Consider the following 26,065-nt stretch of genomic DNA (forward strand, 5'->3'; position numbering starts at 1 on the left):
CTTCCTCCAATGCCCACACAACTCCACATGGCCCTCCTCTGTTTACCGGTTGAACCTTGGGACTCTGCGGCACTCACAAACATTGGGGGTATATGACCATCCGCATTGGGGGCACTTGTGAGGATTTAGGGGAAGCTGGGGGCTTCCTCAGGCAGATGCCCTGGGTAGAGTGTCAGGGTGTCCCGTGCCTAAAACAAGTTATCATTGAGCGTTGGTGGCGCACGCCTTTAGTCCCAGCACTCGGGAGGCACAGACAGGTGGATCTCTGTGAATTCAAGGCCAGCCTGGGCTACAGAGTGAGTTCAGGGCAGCCAGGGCTGTTACACAGAGAAATCCAGTCTCAAAAAAACCAAACCAAACAAACAACCCCCCCCAAGTTATCCATCATTGTTGTAGGGCTTCAGAGAGTTGGAAAGAACACGCTCACACTTTTTTGTATGATTAAAAGCAGTAGGTTGGGGGAGTGACTCAGCTGGTAGAGGGCTTGCCTAGCATGCACAAGGCCCTGGGTTCGATCCCAACACTGTGTAAACCAGGTTCGGTAGAGCACACCTGTAATCCCAGCATGTAAGAGGTCAAGGAAGAGGATCGTATGTTCAAAGTCACTTCTGGCTATACTGATGTTCTGGGACAGCCTGGAATACATGAGACCCTGTCTCGGGATGGAGGTGGGGATCATAGAAGATCTACAGGCAGCTGACAATTGCCAGAGAAGGAAAAGACATTCTCCTTCTTTTTAAAATTTTGTTTATTATGCTTTGTGTTCTGCCTGCATATATGCCAGCACGCCAGAAGAGGGCACCAGATCTCATTCCAGATGGTTGTGAGCCACCACGTGGTGCTGGGAATTGAACTCAGGACCTCTGGAAGAGCAGCCAGTGCTCTTAACCTCTGAGCAATCTCTCCAGCCCAGAAGAGATATTTTCTCCAGTTGTATAGCCACTGGTATATTGAACATGCTTTAGTCAGTAACCAGTCATCCATATTTCTGTGAACAACTCTAATAAAATTCATTTGGCACACACACACACACACACACACACACACACACACACACACACGGTGACTTGAGAACAGAAAGGGGGGCTTTGGGAAAGGTAAGAGATCAGCATGAGTGTGAGGAGAATATGAGTATAATCTAAATAAATTATTTGGGGCAGCGAGATGACTCATTGGATAAAGGCACTTGCGACCAAGCCTAAGGACTAAGTTCGATCCCTAAGAAAGTCCCAAATGGTATAAGAAGAGAAAAGAAAAGAAACTGGAAAGATGGCTCAATGGTTAAAAGAACTGGCTACTCCTACAAAGGACTCTGGTTCAATTCCGTGTGACTTCTCAAAACCATGTGTAACTCAGTTGCAGAGGATCCAGCGCCCTCTTGTGGCCTCTGTAGGCACTGCATATACATGGTGCGTGCGCTGGCACACACACACACACACACGCACACACATGCAGACAAAACACCCACACCCATAACATAGAAATAAATAAACCAATAAAGGGACAGAGTAGGAAGCTAGGGTGTGTGGGAACCAGCTCTAAGGCCTCTGTTCTCACCCACCTGATACTCCTTGGAAAATCCATAATTGCTGTCCTTCTTGTTCTCCCTGACATGGTCAGCAAAGTCTTTGGCTAGGATATCCCCTGAGAATCTGTGGTGGGAAGAAGGGTAAAATAAAATAAAATAAAATAAAATAAAATAAAATAAAATAAAATAAAATGGCTAGGCACCTTGAGGCTGGCCAGATGTCTCAGCAGGGAGAGAGTCCTAACATGAAGCTGGATTGCTTGCGTTCCATCCTGGAAAGAGGGAACTGACCCCCTTGTGATGGGGGAAGCCCTTCTGTGTATATGTCTGTCTTATTGGTTGATAAATAAAGCGCTGTTGGCCAATAGGCAAGCAAGATAGGTGGGACTAGGAGTCCAAGAGGATTCTGGGAAAGAGAAGCGCAGTCAGTCATGATGTAAGACGAGAGAGAAGTAAGAGGTTCAGACCCTTTCTCCGGTAAGAGAAGACCACGTGAAAATACTTAGCTTAGCAGTTATGGATTAATAATTAAGTCAGAGCTAGCCAATAAGAAACCATAACAAATGGCCAACAGCTTCATAATTGATATAGCGTCCTGTGTGTTATTTGGGGTTGACGCGCCTCTGGGACCAGGCTGGCGGGAAGAACATAAGTCTTCTCACATCCACACATCACACACACTCCATGAAATAAGAAAGCAAACGAAGCCTCATGCATTTGGGAGGCAGAGGCAGGCGGATCTCTGTGAGTTCGAGGCCAGCCTGGTCTACAGGGCGAGCTCCAATGGTTTTGACCCAGCAATGCCACGTCTGAGTAAATCTGCCAGAGCAAGGAGAATCTCAAAGGTCATTGGTTCACCACCAATCGCAACAGCGTGGCTCACAACAGCAAAAAGGTGCAAGCAATACTAGCCACGCATGGTCACGCGCAATCGGAACCCAGTGTTTGTGACACGGAGGCAAGAGGAGCACCAGGAGTTCAAGGCCAGCCTGGACTACATAATGGACCCTTGCCTCTAAAACAACAGGACAAGAGCCAACAAGATGAGCAAGATGGCTCAGCAGGCAAAGACACTAACAGGTAAACTTGACTACCCGAGTTTGGTATCTAGGACCCACAGGGTAGAAAGAGAGGACCAACTCACACACACACACACACACACACACACACACACGCATGCACACACACACGCATGCACACCGTAAATGTAATTTAAAACATTTAACGGAAACAACATCTAAACGTCCATCAATGAATGAATGGATATGACACACACACACAAGCACACACACACACACACACACACCACGCTCACCATAAATGCAATTTAAAACATTTAATGGAACAAGAGCCATCACCAGTGAACGGATGGATGAACCAAATGTGGTCTACCCACACAGGGGAGTATTCTGCCTTTAAAAGGAAGACGGCGGGCTGTCGAAACCGCTTAGGGGTTAAGAGCACTGGCTGCTCTTCCTGAGGTCCTGGCTTTGACTCCCAGCACCCACATAATGACTTATAACCACCTGGGACTCCAGTTCTTGGGATCCAACGCCCTCTTCTGTCATCTGCCGGTACTGCACACACGTGGTGCACATACATACATGCAGGCAGAGCAGGCTTACACGTAAAAAATAATAACATAAAATCTTAAACAGAAAACCCTCTCCAAACTTCCCTCTCAGAAGTGCATCCTTGCTTTCTCCTATAAGACTCTGCCTGCCACCTATCTGGCGTCACTCCCTGACACCACCCAACCCCAAAGATGCACCATGTTCCCTAAGCACCCAGAGCGCAGCTACCTGTCCGTGTAGCGGGAGAGCTCTCACCCCGTGTACGAGACTGGTCTCGGCCCTAGCCAGAGTAACTCATTTGTCTGTTCTTTATCTGAGACTTCCATAAAGCAAACTGACGGAGTTTTATGAGGCTGTCGGGATCCCTGGCAGAAACCTGGTTGCACAAACTCTCCCAGAGTCTGGCTTCGTGCGTTCCCTTCTTTAAAGGCAGCCTGTAGTCGCTTCTGTTTTCCCACACGGTGGCGCTCAAGGCCTGGGTTTGCGTCCTTCCGGCTCTAGCCCGGTCTCAAACTAGGAGCGTGGTGGTCTCTGCAAGTATGATGGTGATTTTCCGGGAATGCAGCCTTCTACAGGCATCCAGGGTTCTGTAAGTAATCTCTAATAGACTCACTCATCAAGATGCTCTTGTTTGAGTCCTTAACAGTCATCTCTTTTCCATCTTCCTGGTACATTACAGGGCATCCTAAAACTGTCCCAAACCCTTCCGGCTTCCTTTAGATCTTTGCTCGCCTCCCCTCCTCCTCCCCCTCCCGCTTCTCCTCCTCCTCACAGCCCTGGCTGTCTTCTGTAGGCTCAGAGATTCGCCTGCCCGTTGGGATTAAAGGTGGGTACCACCACATCCCACCTCCTCCTCTAGTTGTAACGCCTGTACAGTGTGTTCCTCAACCTCTCCCTCCCCTCTCTTCTTGACTCCACACATAGAGCGTAGTCTACATCATCTTGCTTTCCAGCACTTCCTGGTGCTAGGACACAAGTTGAGTTTATCCCTGAAAGAGAGAGAGCCCGGGCTGGAGAGATGGCTCAGAGGTTAAGAGCACTGGCTGCTCTTCCTTAGCTCCTGAGTTCGATTCCCAGCAACCACATGGTGAGATCTGGTGCCCTCCTCTTCTGGTCTGTAGGCATACACGCAAGCAGAATACTGTATGTATAATAAATACATCTTTACAAAAAGAGAGAGGCAGAGAGAGCCGACTCCCACAAGAAGTTCCCTGACCCCTGCAGTATGTGGACACAAATAAATAAACGTAAAACAGTTAGGAGGGGACTGGAAGCATGGCTCAGTGTTTAAAAGGCTGGCTGATCTTCCCGACACACACACACACACACACACAGCCACTCAAAAGCATCTGTATGTAGTTCTAATGGGATCTGATGCCCACTTCTGTCCCCCTCTGGCACCAAGACTGCGAGTAGCAAACAGACATACATGCAGGTAAAACACTGGCACACATAAGCTGTGGAATCACCCCTCTGTGCACTGTGCATACACACTACTCTCATTGTTAATAAAGGACCGGCAGGAAGCATTGGCAGGACAACCAAACTAAGGATGCTGGGATGAAGGGCAGAGTCAGAGGAGTCGCCCGCAGATGCAGAGAGAAGCAAGATGGGCATGCCGTACTGAGAAAAGGTACCAAGCCACGTGGCAAAGCATAGATAAGAACTATGGGCTAATTCTGATGTAAGAGTTAGCTGGTAACAAGCCTGAGCTATTGGCTGAGCACTTATAATTAATACTAAGCCTCTGTGTGGTGACCTGGGATCAGCTCGTGGGACCGAAACTTCCAACCAACACACATAAATAAAATGTAAAATTAAGCTGAATCCGATGAAATCACATTGCATATATGGATGAAATTCTTGAAGAACAACAAATATAATGTTTAAAGAAAAAAAAGAAGAAGAACTGATTCTAGGCTGGGTCTCCATGAATGAGATGTGGTCCCTTGCAGGGGTCACAATCCCTCCCGAGACCTCCTGAGTTCTGCCCTGTGACCTATCCAGTGAGCAGCAAATGCCCCTCGCCTTAGCTCAGATGCTCTCCCGGCCCCGCTCACCTGAACACCAGATCCGCGGGCACTTCCTTCTCCTGGATCTTCTTTCTTTTGGAATAAAGACACGGGGATGTGAATCTCCAGCCTGGACCAGAGAACCCCATCTTCCCTGCAGGGCGCCCACTAGCCAAGTACCCACCAGCCCTGTTCCAAGTCTCACCTCCTCCTCAGGAAGAAAATCAGGAGGCCCAGGAGGATTAGGAACAGGAGGACTCCCACGATGGTTCCTGCAATGACCCCTGCAACAAGACACGAGGAGAGACGATGATGAAGATGATGATGACGACGACTATGGTAACGGCCACCACTCGTGCCTGTGGCTCCATGTGACATGGCATGTGTGTGTAGAAGTCACAGAACAATTTTTGTTTGTTTGTTTTGTTTTGTTTTTTCGAGACAGGGTTTCTCTGTATTGTTTTGGAGGCTGTCCTGGAACTCGCTCTGTAGACCAGGCTGGCCTCGAACTCACAGAGATCCGCCTGCCTCTGCCTCCCGAGTGCTGGGATTAAAGGCGTGAGCCACCAACGCCCGGCACAGAACAATTTTTTGCCCAGTCTCCTCTTTTCACCACATGGATCCCAGGGATTGAACTCAGGTCCTCCGACCTGTCTGCCGATTTGCCGTCTCTGTCCTCAGCCAGCTCTTTGCTGAGAGGCCCCACAATGAAGACGGAAAGAGATGAGAGACAAAACCATGCTTCCGGACGAAGCCCTCCTTCCTGGGCACAGATCCAAATGCATTATTTTTTTAATTACGTCTATTTATCTATTTTCTTTCCCTCTGTGTGCACGCATGTCAGGGTGCATGCATAAGGGGAAGTCAGAGGACAAACTTCAGGAGCCGGTTGTCTCCTTCCGCTGTGTAGGTCCCTGGAGATTAATTCAAGTCATCAGACTTGGAAACCAGCGCCTTCGCCCTACGATGTGTCTGGCTTGGGAGAGACACGCAGATTCCTGGAGCTGGGTACGCAACCAGCACAGCCCTGCCTGGTCAGCATCAAGTCAATGAGAGACCACGTCTCAAAAAGAAAAAACAAATAAATAAATGTGGAGGTGGATCGGGGGTGAGGGTGCCTGCCACCAGCCCTAAGGAACTGGGTTAGATCCCCATGACCCACATTGTGGGAGGAAATAATTGACTCTTGCAATTTGTTTTAGGACCTCCACGCGTGCAACGTGGTGCGCGCACGCCACACACACACAACTCAATCAATCAATTAAATAAATAATAAAAACATTATCGCCGGGCGTTGGTGGCACACACCTTTAATCCCAGCACTCGGGAGGCAGAGGCAGGAGGATCTCTGTGAGTTCGAGACCAGCCTGGTCTACAGAGGGAGTTCCAGGACAGCCTCCGAAGCAATACAGAGAAACCCTGTCTCGGGAAAAAAAAAAGAAAACCTTATTAAAATTTTTTCATGGGGGCTGGAGAGATGGCTCAGCAGTTAAAAGAGCACCAGCTGCTCTCCCTGAGGTTCTGAGTTCAAGTCCCAGCCCCCACACGGTGGCTCACAGCTGTCCATCATTCAGTTTGGTGCCCTCTTCTGCCTACAGAAGCAAAACGCTGTGTATATAATAAATAAATAATAAATCTTAAAAAGTTTTTTCATGGAGATGCTACATGAACAAAAGCCAAGATTGTCGTCTGGCCACATGCATGCACACGTGTACACATGAACCTGCAGACACATGTACACACTCAATGAGAAAGAAAGAGAGACAGAAATCAGAAAACAAAAGGCAGACAGACCAAAACAAAACACAATAACAACAAAAACAAACCCCATGCCTTCCCCTCACGGCCAGATCTGAAAACTCACCCGCGCTCTCTGTGTAGCAGGTCACAGAGAAGGAAGGGGCCTTCAGTCCGTTCGAGACAGTCGTGACGGTGGCCGTGTAGGACTGAGCTGGCCCAAGGTCTGACACAGACACGCCCTTCCCACACAGATCTCCTTTCTGGGAGCTCCTTTGTCTGCCCACTTCCACCTCAAAGGTGTCATAGCCCCCGGATGGGCAGGACCAGTTCAGGAAGAGCCCGTAGCCCCCAGAGATGCTGACACAGGAGATGCTGTTGACAGCAGCTGGCTCTGAGCAAAGGAAACAAAGGCAGTCAGTCTGAGGCACCCACCGACGGCGCCTGGATTTGCACCACCAACTCTCTGAGAGCAGGCCACCCCTCCTCTCCAAACCCAAACAGTTCATCTTCTCCAATCCCCAGAAGACTGAAGTCCTCCCAGACTACAACCCCCACAATGCTTTGAACTCCGTATCACATAATGTAGGCAGTCCCAACTCGATGGCATTATGGAACTTGTAGTCCACTCATATTTTTTTTTTCTCCCTTTAGAAATATTTTAGTGTTGGGCTGTGGTGGCGCTCACCTTTAATCCGGGCACTCGGAAGGCAGAGGCAGGTGGATCTCTGTGAGGTTGAGGCCAGCCTGGTCTACAGAGTGAGTTCCAGGACAGTCAGGGCTGTTACACTGAGAAACCATGTCTCAAAATATAAGAGAGAGTGAGAGAGAGAGAGACAGCGACAGAGAGACAGAGACAGAGAGACAGAGAGAGACAGAGACAGAGAGAGACAGAGAGACAGAGACAGACAGACAGAGACAGAGACAGAGAGAGACAGACAGACAAAGACAGACAGACAGAAACAGAGAGTTCACTGAAATCTCCTCCCTGTCTACAACCTAAAGCTGTACAAAGTGCGAGACCTGAGCCTCTAGACGTCATACCAAGTCTCGCTGGGATTAGCCTTGGATTTTTGCTCATATCCTATGGCATCTTGCTTCTCTGGGACGCTTCCTGACTTGCCCATGGACCCAGTGGTTGTAGTTGTGAGAGTAGGGGTCCCCGGAAGCATGTCATATCAAGGTCACGGAGCTGTTGGTACTGCTTTTATTCTGTAGCTCTGTCACCTCATTGGGGAGGGTTGTGGACGCAGAGGGCCCCCTCCCCAGACAATCACCGTGGTTAACACCTGTAATCCTAGTATTTGGGAGGCTGAGGCAGGAGACTGCCATGAGTTCAAGGCTGACCTGAGCCACGTAGTGAGTTTCTGGTCATCAGTGACTCCAGTGACAGAAAGAACCTAGACACATGATCATCTGAGATCTCTCTGTCCGTTTCACGCTGGGTCTCATTCATCACTTACAGTCACCTCAAACTACAGCTCCCTTGAGGTCTTGGAATCTCTGTACCTCAATCTAGGAAGCCCTGGCCCTGTGGCATGATGGGGTGGTCCAGTTACCTCTCTCGCCCCACAGTCTGACCTTTTCAAATTGCCTGTCCCGCTTCCGCCCAAAGACAGACCTTTTCTTACTCTTAAACACACCAAGTGGCTAGAGGAAGCTACTAATTTTGAAAGTCTCAGCCCCGAAGACCAAGGATTGAAGCGTCCATACATCTGAAGGGCCCAGACCCTCACCCAGACCCCTGCTTTGACGGCCAGGACAGACTGCAGAAGAGACCCAGCAAGATGTAGGCCCCTAGCTCAGCAGGAGGTGCTGAGTGCCGCCTTCCTCCACCTCCCCCGCCCCTCCTTGCCCGACCTTTCCCTAATTACTGGGAAGAAACTGCCAGACAGCCTCCATGTGGTAAGGAACCAATCAGAAGTTAGCAGGCGGGCTTTGGATGTGCTCTATGGAAAATAGCGGAATGCAGTAGATTGCAACAGGCCTCAGATGGCCTCCGGGAGCAGCAACATTTCTGCAGCTGCAGCTGGCCAATCAGTTCAGGACAAGTTCTCCCAGCCCAGAGTTGCACCAATTCTGAGATTGTCATTATGCAACTAGAAGATGCCCAGTCACGCCCCTTGCTCTACCCCTAATATATGCTCCGCCCACTGCTGCAAGTGGTGCCTCCTACTACACTCGCTGTGTCCAACGGATGGAGGACCTGAATTAACTTGTAATTAAAAAGACTCTTTGCTTTTGCACCAGATCTGGTCTCCTGCTGGTTTGGGGGCTCCGGAGTCTGGACACAACACATTAACAATGAAACAAGTCTCTGGAGTGATTTTGGTTCTCCTTGTCAGAACCTGCCACAGTGTTCCCATGGCCCAGTCAGGAGGTAGCGAGGATCCCAGCTCAGTGGGATGGAAGAGTTGAGGGGTTAAGGAATGGAGCCTACGTGGGTGTGTCCACTGGTTCAGTCACTGTAGAAACCAGTACGGAAGTTCTTTAGAAAACCAAAACGAGAATCTCCGTATCACTCAAATACACACCCCCTGCCCAGGTGGACACCCCAAGGAGCCTTGTTGTTTTGTCTTCTTATAAGGTCTCACATTGGCTAGGCTAGCTTCCAACTTGATACACAGCCAGAGGGACTTTGAACTCATGATCCTCCTGCCTCCCCTTCCTGAGAGCTGGGATTACAGGTCTGCACCTCCACACGTGACCTGGGTTTGAAGTCAGCATTCCAAAGAGATACCTTCACATCCGTGATTACTGCTACACTGGTCACAATAGCCAAGATACAGAGCCCTCTTAGAGGTTCCTCCATAGAAAAATTGATAAGAAAATGTGATATCACACACACACACACACACACACACACACACACACACACACATCTTGCTATTCTGGACTGTCATCAAGTCTTGCATCCTAACCAGCCCCAGCCAGAAGCTACAATTGCTGCAACAACTCTTCCTTCCTTGAGCCAAGACTTCTCCAAGACAGATCCTGTCTTCTACCGTTAATGGCCCCATTGCTAGATGGTTGGCCATGCTCTCCTAACCATTTCAGGCATCACCAACAACTGTCCTTGCAGACAAATGAGCGGAAATGGCTGCACTCCAGCACTTTGAAGACTGAATCCAGCGTGGACCACACAGCAACTTAGTATCATTCTTGCCTTGGAAGCATGAAGCCTTGTGTTGAACTTCCAGTAGTGCTATCTATCTATCTGTCTGTCTGTCTGTCTATCTATCTATCTATCTATCATCAATGTATCTATCATCTATATATCTATCTATCATCTATCTTCTATCAACTGTCTATGTATCATCTATGTATATATCATCTAACATATATATATGTATATATATATATATATATCCATCTGGATGTGTGAATTCCATTATTTCTGTTGAATCATGAACCATGCCCTGGCCTCCTGTCACATTTCACCACATCCCATTAAGGAAAAAAGAATACAAGGGTATCATCTCTCACCTGTGGAGTTATAGACAGTCACCTTGGAGCTGTTGAGCCCATCTCTCTCCACCCACACAGAACATTCATAGGAAGAGCCAGGATCCAGTCCATCCACGGTGACACTGGTGTCTGGTGTGTCCCGGGTAGCATTACTGCCACCTTCTCTACTGCACTCAGCCCAGTAGGTGAGGTCCTGGGAGGGGTGGCCCTCAGGGACATCCCACATCAGGCTGATGGAGCTGGTGGTCTGATGTGTCACCCTTAGGTGTCCCACTGGGTTTGGAGCTGCATTGGAGACAGAAGGGGACATGAGGTGGTGCTCCTGGTCCTCAACCATCTACCCTTCAGGACACAGTGACAGAGGTGGATTGATGGAGACCTAGAATGTCCAGTAAGGCAGCCACTTTCCATTTGCTGTTTGAGCTCTTAGCATGTGGGTGGTGGGCACTGGGATGCCAGTGAGAGTTATTGCACAGTTTGGGAAAATTTCATCACTGGATTCATAATGCCAGACCTAGCAAGGCATGGTGACTCGTGTCTAGAAATCCAGTACTTGGGAAGCTGAGGCAGGAGGATTGCTACACATCTGAGGCCAGCAGAGGCTATATAGTAAGATCATGTTGAAAGGAAGAAGGAAGGAGGAAAATATAATATAATGTCCCCCAAAACCAACCTTATTGCTCTTTAAATATACATTACTCATACAAATAAGATGGTGACATCTTTCCAAAATCAAATGAAGCTGGGAAGTGCTGGAGCATGCCTTTAATCCCAGCACGTGGGAGGCAGAGGCAGGAGGATCTCTGTGAGTTCAAGGCCAACCTAGAGTAAAGAGAGTTGCGGGACAACCAAGGCTACACAGAGAACCCTGTGTCAAAAATCCAAAAAGAAGAAAGAGTCTCTCATGAAGATCTCGGCATCTTTCTCTTTCTTGTCCTGTGTCTTAGAGTGGCTGACAGAGACTGGAGTGTGTGTCTGTCCTGTGTCTTAGAGTGGCTGACAGAGGCTGGAGTGTGTGTTTGTGGCTTCCTTTCTATTTCTGTCACCTTCCTCTGCCAGCTCCCAAACACCCTGTAACCACACACCGTTTCCATCAGAGGGTCAGAGACCAGATGAGAGGCTGCAGAGATGGGTGAGCGCTCCCAGCATTCCCTGCTCTTGCAGAGGACCCAGGTTCAGTTCCCAGCATCCCCGGCAGCCCACAACTGTCTGCTAACTTGCAATGGACCCTTCATATTCTTCTGGCCCCAAGGACCGTGCATTGCACATGGGCAGGCAAAGCACTAAAATACATTTAAAAAGTGGATAGAAAATCTTTTTAAAGAGTCAAGGTGGTGTTATGGATGGTGCACACGTGTAACACAGGCGTCCAGGAAGTTAGGGCAGGAGAGTCCTGAGGTTCAGGCCAGAAAACCGGGAGGAGGGGAGGGAAAGGAGACAGTGACCACTCTCACCTGTGGAAGCATTTAGAGTCTGGATGGAGCTGTTGAGCCCATCTCTCTCCACCCACACAGAACATGCATAGGAAGAGCCAGGATCCAGTCCATCCACGGTGACACTGGTGTCTGGTGTGTTCTGGGTAGCATTACTGCCACCTTCTCTATTGCACTCAGCCCAGAAGGTGAGGTCCTGGGAGGGGTGGCCCTCAGGGACATCCCACATCAGGCTGATGGAGCTGGTGGTCTGATGTGTCACCCTTAGGTTTCCCACTGGGTTTGGAGCTGCATTGGAGACAGAAGGGGACATGAGGTGGTGCTCCTGGTCCTCAATCTTCTACCCTTCAGGACACAGTGACAGAGGTGGATTGATGGAGACCTAGAATGTCCAGTAAGGCAGCCACTTTCCATTTGCTGTTTGAACTCTTAGCATGTGGGTGGTGGGCACTGGGATGCCAGTGAGAGTTATTGCACAGTTTGGGAAAATTTCATCACTGGATTACTAATGCCAGACCTAGGAAGGCACGGTAACTCGTGTCTGGAAATCCAGTTCTAAGGAATTGGGAAGCTGAGGCAGGAGGATTGCTACACATTTGAGGCCTGCATGAGCTATATAGTAAGATCTTGTTCAAAGGAAGAAGAAAGAAAGAAAACTAATAAAATGTCAGGGATGGAGAGATGGCTCACGGGTTAAGAGCACTGACTGCTCTTCCAGAGGTCCTGAGTTCAATTCCCAGAACCCACATGGTGGCTCACAACCATCTATAATGAGATCTGGTGCCCTCTTCTGGCCTGCAGACCGACATGGAGGCAGGCCGTTGTATTCATAATAAATAAATCTTTAAAAATAATAAAAATGGTATCCCCATGCCCAACCTCATTGCTTTTATAAATATTGGCTGCACAAACAAGTGAGATGTTCTAGACCTTACAAAAATTTCATGAAGCAGGGCAGTGATGTCACTGGCCTTAACTCCAGCATTGGTAGGCAGAGGCAGGAGGATCTATCTGTGAGTTCAAGACAAATCTAAGTCTACACAGTAACACCCTGTGTCAAAAATCCAAAAAGAAAAAAGAGTTTCTCATGAAGATCTCGGCATCTTTCTCTTTCTTGTCCTCTGTCTTAGAGTGGCTGACAGAGGCTGGAGTGTGTGTTTGTCCTGTGTCTTAGAGTGGCTGACAGAGATGGAGTGTGTGTTTGTCCTCTGTCTTAGAGTGGCTGACAGAGACTGGAGTGTGTGTCTGTCCTGTGTCTTAGAGTGGCTGACAGAGGCTGGAGTGTGTGTTTGTGGCTTCCTTTCTGTTTCTGTCACCTTCCTCTGCCAGCTCCCAAACACCCTGTAACCACACACCGTTTCCATCAGAGGGTCAGAGACCAGATGAGAGGCTGCAGAGATGGGTGAGCCCTCCCAGCATTCCCTGCTCTTGCAGAGGACCCAGGTTCAGTTCCAAGCATCCCCGGGCAGGTCACAACTGTCTGCTAACTTGCAATGGACCCTTCATATTTTTCTGGCCCCAAGGACCGTGCATTGCACATGGGCAGGCAAAGCACTAAAATACATTTAAAAAGTGGATAGAAAATCTTTTTAAAGAGTCAAGGTGGTATTATGGATGGTGCACACCTGTAACACAGGCGTCTAGGAAGTCCGGCCAGGAGAGTCCTGAGGTTCAGGCCAGAAAACCGGGAGGAGGAGAGGGAAAGGAGACAGTGACCGCTCTCACCTGTGGAAGCATTTAGAGTCTGGATGGAGCTGTTGAGCCCATCTCTCTCCACCCACACAGAACATGCATAGGAAGAGCCAGGATCCAGTCCATCCACGGTGACACTGGTGTCTGGTGTGTTCTGGGTAGCATTACTGCCACCTTCTCTATTGCACTCAGCCCAGAAGGTGAGGTCCTGGGAGGGGTGGCCCTCAGGGACATCCCACATCAGGCTGATGGAGCTGGTGGTCTGATGTGTCACCCTTAGGTTTCCCACTGGGTTTGGAGCTGCATTGGAGACAGAAGGGGACATGAGGTGGTGCTCCTGGTCCTCAATCTTCTACCCTTCAGGACACAGTGACAGAGGTGGATTGATGGAGACCTAGAATGTCCAGTAAGGCAGCCACTTTCCATTTGCTGTTTGAACTCTTAGCATGTGGGTGGTGGGCACTGGGATGCCAGTGAGAGTTATTGCACAGTTTGGGAAAATTTCATCACTGGATTACTAATGCCAGACCTAGGAAGGCACGGTAACTCGTGTCTGGAAATCCAGTTCTAAGGAATTGGGAAGCTGAGGCAGGAGGATTGCTACACATTTGAGGCCTGCATGAGCTATATAGTAAGATCTTGTTCAAAGGAAGAAGAAGGAAAGAAAAATAATAAAATGTTGGAGCTGGAGAGATGGCTCACAGGTTAAGAGCACTGACTGCTCTTCCAGAGGTCCTGAGTTCAATTCGCAGCAACCACATGGTGCTCACAGCCATCTATAATGAGATCTGGAGCCCTCTTCTGGCCTGCAGACCGACATGGAGGCAGGCTGTTGTATTCATAGTAAATAAATCTTTAAAAATTATAAAAATGAGGCCGGGCATTGGTGGCTCACGCCTTTAATCCCAGCACTCGGAAAGCAGAGGCAGGCAGATCTCTGTGAGTTCGAGACCAGCCTGGACTACCAAGCGAGTTCCAGGACACCCTCCAAAGCCACAGGGAAACCTTGTCTCGAACACCAAAAAAAAAATTTATAAAAATGGTATCCCCATGCCCAGCCTCATTGCTTTTATAAATATTGGTTGCAAGAACAAGTGAGATGTTCTAGATCTTACAAAAATTTCATGAAGCTGGGCAGTGGTGTCACTGGCCTTAACTCCAGCATTGGTAGGCAGAGGCAGGAGGATCTATCTCTGTGAGTTCAAGACAAATCTAAGTCTACACAGTAACACCCTGTGTCAAAAATCCAAAAAGAAAAAAGAGTTTCTCATGAAGATCTCGGCATCTTTCTCTTTTTTGTCCTCTGTCTTAGAGTGGCTGACAGAGGCTGGAGTGTGTGTTTGTCCTGTGTCTTAGAGTGGCTGACAGAGACTGGAGTGTGTGTTTGTCCTCTGTCTTAGAATGGCTGACAGAGACTGCAGTGTGTGTTTGTCCTGTGTCTTAGAGTGGCTGACAGAGACTGGAGTGTGTGTTTGTCCTGTGTCTTAGAGTGGCTGACAGAGACTGGAGTGTGTGTTTGTGGCTTCCTTTCTGTTTCTGTCACCTTCCTCTGTCAGCTCCCAAACACCCTGTAACCACACACCGTTTCCATCAGAGGGTCAGAGACCAGATGAGAGGCTGCAGAGATGGGTGAGCGCTCCCAGCATTCCTACTCTTGCAGAGGACCCAGGTTCAGTTCCCAGCATCCCCGGGCAGCCCACAACTGCATCTAACTTCCAATGAACCCTCCACATTCTTCTGGCCCCAAGCACGATGCATGCGGCTGGTGCTCTTGCAAGGGCAGGCAAAACATATACACAAGATAAAGACAGATAAAATCTTTTTAAATCGTCAGGGAGGTGTGACAATGTACACCTACACTGCAGGCGTCCAGGAAGCACGGGCAGGAGGGTCCTGAGGTTCAGGCCAGAAAACCGGGAGGAGGGGAGAGAAAGGAGACAGTGTCCACTCTCACCTGTGGAGGCATTTAGAGTCTGGATGGAGCTGTTGAGCCCATCTCTCTCCACCCACATAGAACATTCATAGGAAGAGCCAGGATCCAGTCCATCCACGGTGACACTGGTGTCTGGTGTGTCCCGGGTAGCATTACTGCCACCTCCTCTGCTGCACTCAGCCCAGTAGGTGAGGTCCTGGGAGGGGTGGCCCTCAGGGACATCCCACATCAGGCTGATGGAGCTGGTGGTCTGATGTGTCACCCTTAGGTTTCCCACTGGGTTTGGGGCTGAAAATAAAAGCAGTAGGGAGGGTTATTTGTCTCCAAATTTTCTTAATCTGTGAAACCTATGTGGTTTGTGCCTACAATCTCATAGTTTGGGAGGCTGAAGCAGGAGAACTTTGTAAGTTCAAGGACAGCCTGGGCTTCATAGTGAACTCCAGACTGGGGATGTGGTGTTATATCTACGCTTGAGTGTGCACACAAAAACACGTAAATATGACAGCAATAAATAAATTAAGAAATAGTAAAAAGAAACAAGGTACTTATTCACAAAGGAAGACAGCTGACAACAAGCTCTGGCCACCACACACACAACATACACACACACACACACACATATGCATACACAAAAATAAATCAATCAGCTAGGTATAGTGGCACATCCCTTTAATCCCAGCACTTGGGAGATGGCTAGTTAGTTCAAGGCCAGTCTGCTCTGTATAGTGAGTTCCACAACAACATGGGCTACAAAGCCAATCCCTGTCTCTAATTAATTAATCAATGTAAGAACAAAGCATGCGGGGGGGGGGGTATGGGGGGAGGGCACGGGAGGAGGGGAGGGAAAGGGAGAGGGACCTCGTACTGACTTGTGAAGCAACCTTGTTTCTTATCTAAATTTAAAATGGAAAATAAAAAAAAAAGTAAAAAAAAAAAGTAAAAAAAAAAAAAAAGAACGAAGCATGGTTTGGACATGCAGAAGCCCACAGAATCCACATGGGAGCCAGTGCGCCGACTGGTCCCAGGGACTTTCACGGCTCCTCGGCCTTGGTTAAAGAAGCCGCTATTTGCAGCGACGGTGGTTAACACGGAGCCTGGTGGAGGATGGTTGACATGTTGAAGCCACACCTGTCATCCCCTCCAAGGCTCAGAAACACCATGGAAAGGAGGTGAAGGGAGTGTCAGTGACAGAAGATGGGGGAGGGGGAGCAGGCCAGCCGTTATGGCCATAGGCAGAAAGCCCAGGCAAGATTAATGACCTACCGTGGTGGCGAACACTTTCAATCCCCAGCGCTCGGGAGGCAGAGGCAGGCAGATCTAAGTGAGTTCGAGGCCAGCCTGGTCTACAGAGCGAGTTCCAGGACAGCCAAAACTGTTACACACAGAAACCCTGTCTCAAAACAAAAACAACAACCACAAAGATTAATGGCCTAAGTGGAGCGTGTACCCGTGAGACGCTACCTAAGGGAGCCCGTGGCAGTCCAGGGCTGCTGGGGAGGAGAAGTCCCTGTATTCCATGACACAGCTACCTGCTTCTGCTTCTACAGATGACTCCCTACCCAACCAGGTCACAAGGTGAAAACAAGGCAGTGCAGTAAGTAGTTGCCCTCTCTGTCCTTCATTGCCCTGGGCTTGGGGCTGCAAATGGGGACCGAGGGGAAGGTCAGCTGTTGCTGGTCCTCACGTTTCTGTAAGTCATGGGCCCCGTGGTAGGGGTGGGGTGACTGAGACCAGTTGGTAGTCCAGCAGAGAGGCACGAGCCTTGTGTGACGGGGGAGCCCTTGAGGTGTGGCCAGCCGAAGCCCAGGGAGCCAGGAATAGTTTAGTATGGAATTAGGAACACCAGTTTCATGCTCCCCTTATGCTCACAATATAAAGGAAGGGGCCCTCTGGGGACCTCTGGGGCCCTCTGGGCTGCATGAACTGGGAGGGTCCCCGTCACCTGTATCTATTTTCCTCTATTCAGTGTGGGTGATAAAACCCAGAGAACTGTCGGTATGGATTTCATTCCAGTTCTGTGGGATGGTGGAATCTGCCACCTTCTGTCTCTGTCTCTGTCTCTCTGTCTGTGTCTGTGTCTCTGTCTGTCTGTCTCTCTCTCTCTCTCAGATAGGGTTTCTCTGTGTAACCCTGGCTGTTCAGGAGCTTGCTCTGTAGACCAGGCTGGCCTCGAACTCACAAGACATCCGCCTGCCTCTGCCTCCCGAGTGCCGGGATTAAACGAGTGTGCTGCCCGCCAGCGCCACCAGGCTCTCCTGTCACCCCTTATACACGACATGTCTCTTCAAAAGGAGGAACGATTACAAGCATCTGCCTCTCACCTGTGGAGACACTGAGGTTCTGCGGGAGACTTCTGTTTCCGTCTTTTTCTACCCACACGGAAAATTCGTATGACGAAGCAGGAGCAAGACCACCCACCGTGAAACTGGTGTCTGTTGTGTTTTGAGTAGTATTTCTGTCGGCATCCTCAAACCACTGCACCCAGTAGGTCAGGTTCTGGGGGTCAGTATCCTCCGGGATGTCCCAGGTCAGGGTGATGGAGGTGTTGGTCTGGTTCTCTGCCTTTAGGTTTCTCACTGGGTTTAGAGCTGAAAATTAGAGTGAGACTCTCAAATTTAAAAAGCACAGACCACGCATGCATCATTCTTCCTCCCCGCCCGCCCGCCTGCCCGCCCGTACCACCCCTTCCCCACAAGTTGAGAGACTGGTCTTGTGCTCAGCCCGCCCTGGGCCGTCAGACTCAAGGGCACCGGGACCTCACCTCTTGCCGGGGACAATGATTGCGGAAGGTTTTACTCACCAGCCACCCTGGCCACAGTGAAGCCGGACAGCACCTACAGGGATCCAGGTAGGAAAAGAATTCGCTGAGCTAGGTGAGATGGGGAGGTGGGGCTGGCATCGCTGCCCGAGAACCTACTGATCTCTGCCCCCCAGCTCTCCTTGAGCCTTGACCGAGGAGAGGCTTGTAGGAACCGGGTATGATAAAGGTCAACCGTACTCGTGTGCTCTTGGTTAGGGAGACGGTCACCCATGGCAGAGGTGGAGCTCCGGGGAAGCGGGAACCGAGGTTGGTTCCCAGATAAGGGCAAGAGATAACACAAGGACTTTCAGTTTCTGGGGGAAAGAAAAATATAACCAGAGGCACTGGGGGGAGGCAGCCATGGACCAAGAGGGACAAGAGGAGATGGAAAACGAACTCTGGAGACAGGCTATGAGTGGAGGCAGGTGGGGGAGAACTGTGGGTGTGCGGGAAGTTAGGGCTTAGGTCTCTGGGTGTGGAGGAGGGCAGGCAGACTCTGGGCTTCTGGGCTGTGTGTGCGAGCAGCCTGATGCCATGTTCACCGGACACGACGGCATCCCGACTCCAGTATGGCAAGACTTGTCTGCATCCCTCCAAACTCAGAGCTCCGTCCCTCTCCAACTAGAGACCATCCCCTGCTTCTTCAAGGCCAGGGAGGTCTCCACGACTCTGGGAATGCGGATGCCCCTTCTATGCCTCCCTCCCTCCCTGGGATCCCAGCTCAGCCCTGAGCAGGAGAGAACTTACCAGTAGCACCAGGCTCCCCCAGAACCCAAGGTTCCCACCAGCTCTGGCCATGTATCTTTACTGCGCGGGGAACACAGGAGTCCTAGGTCTGGAACCTCCGCCCGTTGGACTTTAAACCTGAGAATTTTTCTTTTGCCAGCCCATTGGTGAGGCCAGAGGCTAACGCTGGAATGGGCGGAGGAGGAAGTAGTGCCACGCTTAAAAGCCCTGCCCTGTCCCTCACCCTCCTTCCTCGCCTTTCAAACCCCCACTCAGACGTCCTGGGCACCTTCTGTTGGGTCGTGTCTGGAGTCCTCAGTGCCAGCTCACCCCACTCTGGACCACAAAAGCCTCTTCTCCACTCGGTTGCCCCCCGATGCCCTAGGCAGACCGGGGTCGGCTCCCACTGCGTGTGAATGCTCCGTGCAGACTTCAAAGGCCCCAGTTACACAGAGCCCAATGTCCATCCATCTGGCTGCCCTCTCTCGGTGGGTGGGGCGCATCACAGCCAGCCCAAAGCCAGGTGTGGCGACTCACACCTGTAATCCCAGCACTTGAGAGGGGAAACTGAGGCAGGCTTACTGTACATTAGAAACAAGTCAGGACTGCAGACTCAGATACTGTCTTAAACACACACACACATTTACACACATGTAAAGACATATACATAGGCATATACACCCACACATGCATGTATACACATACATATGAATACATACATGCATGTATATATACCCACATGTATGTATACATATTCCACAGGCATATATATGCATAGGCATATACATAGGCACACACATCCATACATACACACATGTGTACACATACACACACATATACAGATGCATAAACATTTACACACATATATACACATAGACATATACATAGGCATACACATACATGCATGTATACACATGCATATGCATACATACATCATGTATATATACCCATTTGTAGACACACATATCCACACACATATATACACATAATCACATACACATGTACATGTATACAACACACATATACACATAGGCATATACATAGGCACACACATCCATACATACACACATGTGTACACATACACACACATATACAGATGCATAAACATTTACACACATATATACACATAGACATATACATAGGCATACACATACATGCATGTATACACATGCATATGCATACATACATCATGTATATATACCCATTTGTAGACACACATATCCACACACATATATACACATAATCACATACACGTGTACATGTATACAACACACATATACACATAGGCATATACATAGGCACACACATCCATACATACACATGTGTATACCTGTCCCGCGCTACCGTCTCGCCAGCAAGAACGACGCAGAACACTCGGATCCTTCTGCAGTAAAGCTTTAATGCATCTTGAGAGATAGATGATCAGCTTCTTAGAGGGAGACCCCAAGCTAAGAAACCCAGCCCCTTATATAAGCCTAGGAGCTCCGAGTGAGACGTGTAGAGCCGGGATTGGTGGTTTGCACATCACCCCAGATGACGTCACGGGAGAGGCACAGTTTAAACGGTTAACTCCAACTGACAGCGACAGTTAACTCCAACTGACAGCGACAGTTAACTCCAACTGACAGTGGATGTCAGCGCCATCTTCTAACGGCAATAGCGATAGCGAGGGCGGCTCCTCACATCTCCCCCTATTCATTTATTTTTGAAGCAATAGGACACCCACAACTTTGGAGTGGAGATAGAGGTCAAATCCCCATGTGCAAATTCGGAACATGTACAAAGCTCCTCTCCAGGGTCTTATCCCCAGAGGAAGTCCTGACCAGTCCGATGTCTTTTTTCTGGGGGAAGGAGATCATGACATAGAACCTTCATGCAAGATGACTTATCTCCCAGGAGAAAGTCGTTATACCGCAGACCTCTCCTGTGCAGTGCTTAGCCTTGCAACTCCTTGGGCTGCTGAAGCCTACCCACTCTATCCCGTGCAATGAGACTAGCCTCGTGGGGTGCAAGAGCTGGGAGGCCAGCGACCTATTGCTTTAACATGGTTAACCAAATGTCAGGGGATGCTCCGTGTTCTAAGGCAGCAAGTGCTTGTGCCACCACCACTTTCTCCTTTTGTTTGGGCTCTGAGCGTACACACCATCCAAAGCATCAACACTATTCCACAGCAGAGAACTAGGCTAAATGATCCTACCCCCACCCATTCCTTAAAATAAGAAAATGCAGATGAAATCCAGGGGAGAGGCCTTCCATCAGAGAAAGATCCAGATGCGTCGAATTCACTTGCAGGATCGCCATTCTCAACTCACGGAGTGTCTGCTCAAACTCAAAAGTCCAATTCTGTAATAAATGTTGAGACAGAGCTTTTGACAGGTTAGCTGCTCTTGTAAAATTCTCATATTGTACTAAGTGACACAAAGGCCAGGCAACTTTGTTCACATCCCAATTTGGCCATCTGCCACAATATATCCAATTGTTCCTGAACCAAATTAATCTGTTGGTTTACCAACATCAGGCCTCCTTGTATCTGAGAATTGGCAGTGGCCTGTTTATCTAGGACCATGGTCACAGTGGCCTATAGTTCATTAATGGTTTGAGTTGTCTGCACAGTGGCAGAAAGTGCAAGGGCCGAGGCGGTAACCGAAGCAGTAACCGCGGCGGTGGCTATCAGGCCCACAATAATAGCAGAGATCCCAAAAATCTCGCTTTTCCCTAAACAAACTCAAATTACTTGGCGCCTCAACAGGAGCTGGAATAAATCGAGGCATGCGCATTACCAAAGCAAAAGGGTGCTTAATAGCATCCCAGCATAATGCATAAAAACAATTCTAAGCAGAACAATTTATTTCTTTCTGATTCTTACCTAAGGTATCATTACTCACAACCCAAATAAAGGGCAGCTGAATAATTAGTTCTCTTAAAAGGGGTATACTTAACATTGGAGGAGGACCAATCAGATGATCCAGAGCTCTGTCCCTCACTCAGACTGTTGCCTAATGCCCCTTTCCAATCTGTCCCTTCTCACTATCATAGGAGAAAGATCAGTACAGCTTCCATTAATTCAAAAGGATTAGCATTAGATCTTTCTGGATCCATATGAATAAAATTATCCTTTAATGAAGAAATCACAGTAAAGCACAAGCTTCCTACTAATGACAAGGTTCTCTCATCCTGAAAACTCTGTATCTGAGGATCTAAAGGCAAAAAGGCAAGCCCCAACTCTCTATTATTTGTGAAAAATCTAGGGAACACCTGGGCATTCTGCATCACTGGCATCGGTAGGGGAAGGTAGACATGATGGCCCACCGTAACTCTCCCATCATACTAGGAACCATCATCCCGAGTAGGAGAGTCTTCATCACCCACTTGGCCTCCATCCTTCTTATTCTGGAGTTGTGAAGGAGCTCTTCGAGTGAGTCTTTCAGGGATCCACAGGGGGTTTTCTTCCTCCTGTGGAAAAACACACACAGCTCCCCTGGATCTTATAAGAATAGGATCCGGGCCTTTCCAGAGATCAGTCAAGACATCTTTCCATTTTACCATTTCTTTTGGCCTATCAGGCTCTAAACTGTGGCGATCAGCCGCAGTGTGGCCTTGGGCATCACAGTTCAAGAAATTAAGGGTAAAAAGTGCCATGGATACAGCAACTCTTGGTACCGAGGGTAGAACATCCTCAATACTCCCCTTTTGTTTAATCAGATATGATTTGAGTGTACGATGGGCACGTTCCACAATGCCCTGTCCTTGAGGGTTATAAGGTAGGCCAGTTAGATGGGTAACATCCATTTGCCGACAAAACTGTCGGAATTTTTGAGAGGTATATGCTGGTCCATTGTCTGTTTTTAAAATTCTGGGTTTTCCCCAAGCACTCCAGGCCTCAAGGCAATGTTGAATCACATATGAGGCCTTTTCCCCTGTTAGGGGTGTGGCAAACATTACGCCAGAACAGGTGTCAACAGAAACATGAACATATTGAAGCCTTCCAAAAGAGGGAATATGAGTAACATCCATCTGCCACATCTGCAATGGTCTAATGCCACGTGGGTTTATTCCCATGTGGGGAGTAGGTAAGAATTCGCAGCAATTCTGGCATTGAGTAACAATTTCCCTAGCCTCTTTCCTGGATAGAGCAAAACGACGGCGCAAGGTCTCAGCCGTCACATGAAAGCGCTTATGGAATTCTTTTGCTGCTTGTGCATGGGTAGACAAGGCAGTGGCCACCAGCTTTGTAGCCTTGTCCGCTAAGTCATTCCCTAAGGACATGGGACCTGGGAGTCCAGAATGTGCTCGGACATGGGTAATGAAAACAGGAAATCTCCTATTTAACAAGGCAGCTTGTATCTTCTGAAAGATGTTAGCAACTCTGCTGGAGGATCTTATTATTCCAGCTATCTCAAGGAGATTAACTGCATTAACCACATAAGAGGAATCTGATACAATATTGAGGGGTCCTGGAAAAGCCTCAAGAACCTCCAGTACTATCAGACATTCTACAACTTGAGGTGAAGTTTCATTATATTGTTTAGATATAACCCTATCCTTGACCACATAAGCTCCCATACCAGTTTTTGATCCATCAGTGTACACCACAGTCCCATCTGGGAGTGGGTCTTTAGCTGTCACTTGTGGAAACACTATAGCCTGGTTTAGGGCAAACTGTAAAATTGGATGCTTTGGAAAATGATTATCAATTTGTCCTGAAAAGGAAGTAACTAAAACTGCCCAATCACTAGATGTGGCTGCCAAGGTCTGAACTTGTGCAGCAGTATAAGGCACAATCAAGGAATCAGGATCCCTGCCAAAATGTGTAACAGCTGCTTTTATTCCGCGAGCGCGAGCTGTGCAACAGCATCAGGGTACCAGTCAATAATCTTAGCAGGGGAAGCATTTGGATGAATCCAAAGTAATGGTCCATGTTGCCACAGGACTGCAGTTGGCAATTGAGCTGTCTTAAAAACACACAGATTAAAAGGTAGTGACTCCTCAATTCGTTGTAATTGTGCTTCCTGTAAGGCCTCTTCCACCATCTGTAAGGCTCGGTGGGCGGCAGGGGTAAATTTTCTGGGTGAGGAGATATGAGGCTCACCCTCCAGGAGATCGAAGAGGGGTTTTAGATCAGCAGATGGAATTTTTAAAAAGGGCCTCAACCAATTTATATCTCCCAGAAGTTTCTGAAAATCATTTAATGTTTGTAAGTGGTCTTTGCGAATTTCTATTTTCTGAGGAACTATATTTTTGGGAGTAATCTTTGAGCCCAAAAAGAGGCCTGTATCTGCAATTTGAACCTTTTCTGAGGCAATCTCTAATCCCCACTGTTTTAATTCAGCCACCAGCATGGGAAAAGCCTTTTGTAAAACATCTAACTCTTTGTGACAAATAAGAATATCGTCCATATAATGGATAACGATTAAAGATGTAAATTGCTTCCTAATTGGCTCCAAAGCCTCCTGCACATATAGCTGACATATTGTTGGGCTATTGGCCATGCCTTGCGGCAGTACCTTCCACTGAAATCTCTTGTCTGGTTCCATATGATTAAGAGAAGGGATAGTGAAGGCAAACCTTGGTCTATCCCGTGGGTAAAGTGGAATAGAGAAGAAACAATCCTTAATATCTATAATAATAAGCTTCCAATCTTGAGGAAGTGCAGAAAGCAAAGGAAGGCCTCTTTGAACAGGGCCAAAAAGATGCATCTGATTGTTAATGGCCCGCAGGTCGTGGAGTAATCTCCACTTCCCAGATTTCTTCTTAATAACAAAAATTGGTGTATTCCATGGGGAGGTAGAAGGCTCTAGATGCCCCAGCCGTTCCTGTTCTTGCACTAATCTTGTGACAGCCTCTAATTTTTCAGAGGATAGAGGCCATTGAGAGACCCATAACGGCTCCTCTGTTTTCCATGGTATGGGTCGTGAAGCCTCAACGGCCCCTAAATAAAACCCAGTCCTTTTCTACCCCGATTTCCGTGTTGTGTAATGGGTTTTATTCTGCCTTGTTCTTGCCTACCCAAGCCTCTACCATTTGTATACCCCATCTTTGCCATAATGGCTGATGCCTGGGGGAGTATTCATTAGTTAGGGTCATGCCCATGGCTTGTAACACATCTCGTCCCCATAAATTTACAGGGAGTGGCAACACATAGGGGTAAAACATCCCTGTTTGCCTTCAGCATCCCGCCAGGTTAAGGCTGAGGCACTGATGGCAGGAGAGGACTGGTATCCAAGACCTTGTAGAGAATGAGATGAAACAACAGTGGGCCAAGACTTCGGCCACCAATGGAGTGAAATAATGCTTTTGTCTGCTCCCGAATCCATTATCCCTTCAAATTCTTTTCCATTAATTAACAATTTTATTGTAGGTCTCTCATTTAGGGGTATAGCCAGATAGGCTGAATCACTTCCAGAAGATCCCATAGCCCTTTTTTGTAAAGTGTAGGTTTCTCCATCCCCGAGGGAGGGCAGCAACACCAGTTGTGCAATTCTATCTCCCTGCTTTATAGAAAATACACCCCGAGGGCTAGAACAGAGAACTTGAATCTCCTCTTTATGATATGGGTCAACAATCCCAGGATATATAATGAGTCCCTGTAAAGTTAAGGAGCCACGGCCCAGAATAAGCCCAATGGTGGCAGGGGGCAAAGGTCAGGGAATGGACTGGGACCGGTTGAACATTCATTTGGGGCATGAGTAAGAAGTCGGAGGCGGCACGCAAGTCCATTCCGGAGGTTCCTCGGAAACCTCTACTTCCTCTTGATTGCTTTTCTGAAATTGGTTCCCATATTTCTGAGGGCCCTGGGACCATGGGCCCCGTGACCCGTTTTTTGATTGGGGTACCTTGGATTCTTCAATAGGGGGCAGAAGCCTCCCTTTTACATCCCGGACTGACCTGCATTCGCTAGCCCTATGATAACCTTTACCACAACGATAGCAAAGCTTCGATTCTCTTGTTCTTTCAGGGGCTTGACAATCTTTCTTAAGGTGCCCCATTCTCCCACAATTAAAACAAGCTTTTCGATTAGATAAATCTCTATACCTGTGCGTTTGTAAAATGGCGGCAGCTAGTCCTGCATTGGTTAGGGGTCCCCCAGCTCCCTGCACACTCTGAGCCAATCTTGTAAACCTTTGCTTTTGCGAGGGGCGATAGCCGCTCGACATTCCTGGGT

General features: G+C 48.5%; 1 protein-coding gene across 1 annotated transcript in view; it reads right to left on the bottom strand.

Moving 5' to 3' along the window:
• The window catches only part of Ptprh (protein tyrosine phosphatase receptor type H), a 25,406-nt gene extending 6,375 nt beyond the window's left edge, over nucleotides 1–19,031 (bottom strand). The window contains exons 1-11 of the mRNA XM_040734058.1: nucleotides 18,925–19,031; nucleotides 18,178–18,211; nucleotides 17,699–17,965; nucleotides 15,399–15,665; nucleotides 13,478–13,744; nucleotides 11,774–12,040; nucleotides 10,338–10,604; nucleotides 6,979–7,245; nucleotides 5,320–5,398; nucleotides 5,163–5,207; nucleotides 1,562–1,652 (exon numbers count right to left, since the gene is read on the bottom strand). Of these exons, the coding sequence (XP_040589992.1) occupies nucleotides 1,562–1,652; nucleotides 5,163–5,207; nucleotides 5,320–5,398; nucleotides 6,979–7,245; nucleotides 10,338–10,604; nucleotides 11,774–12,040; nucleotides 13,478–13,744; nucleotides 15,399–15,665; nucleotides 17,699–17,965; nucleotides 18,178–18,211; nucleotides 18,925–18,975 (1,902 nt within the window). The 5' untranslated portion in view covers nucleotides 18,976–19,031. The remainder of the gene's footprint in view (nucleotides 1–1,561; nucleotides 1,653–5,162; nucleotides 5,208–5,319; nucleotides 5,399–6,978; nucleotides 7,246–10,337; nucleotides 10,605–11,773; nucleotides 12,041–13,477; nucleotides 13,745–15,398; nucleotides 15,666–17,698; nucleotides 17,966–18,177; nucleotides 18,212–18,924) is intronic.
• Nucleotides 19,032–26,065: the final 7,034 nt, after the last annotated feature.

The sequence above is a fragment of the Mesocricetus auratus genome, unplaced genomic scaffold, assembly GCF_017639785.1.
Source record: "Mesocricetus auratus isolate SY011 unplaced genomic scaffold, BCM_Maur_2.0 Super-Scaffold_100037, whole genome shotgun sequence".
Taxonomy (NCBI): domain Eukaryota; kingdom Metazoa; phylum Chordata; class Mammalia; order Rodentia; family Cricetidae; genus Mesocricetus; species Mesocricetus auratus.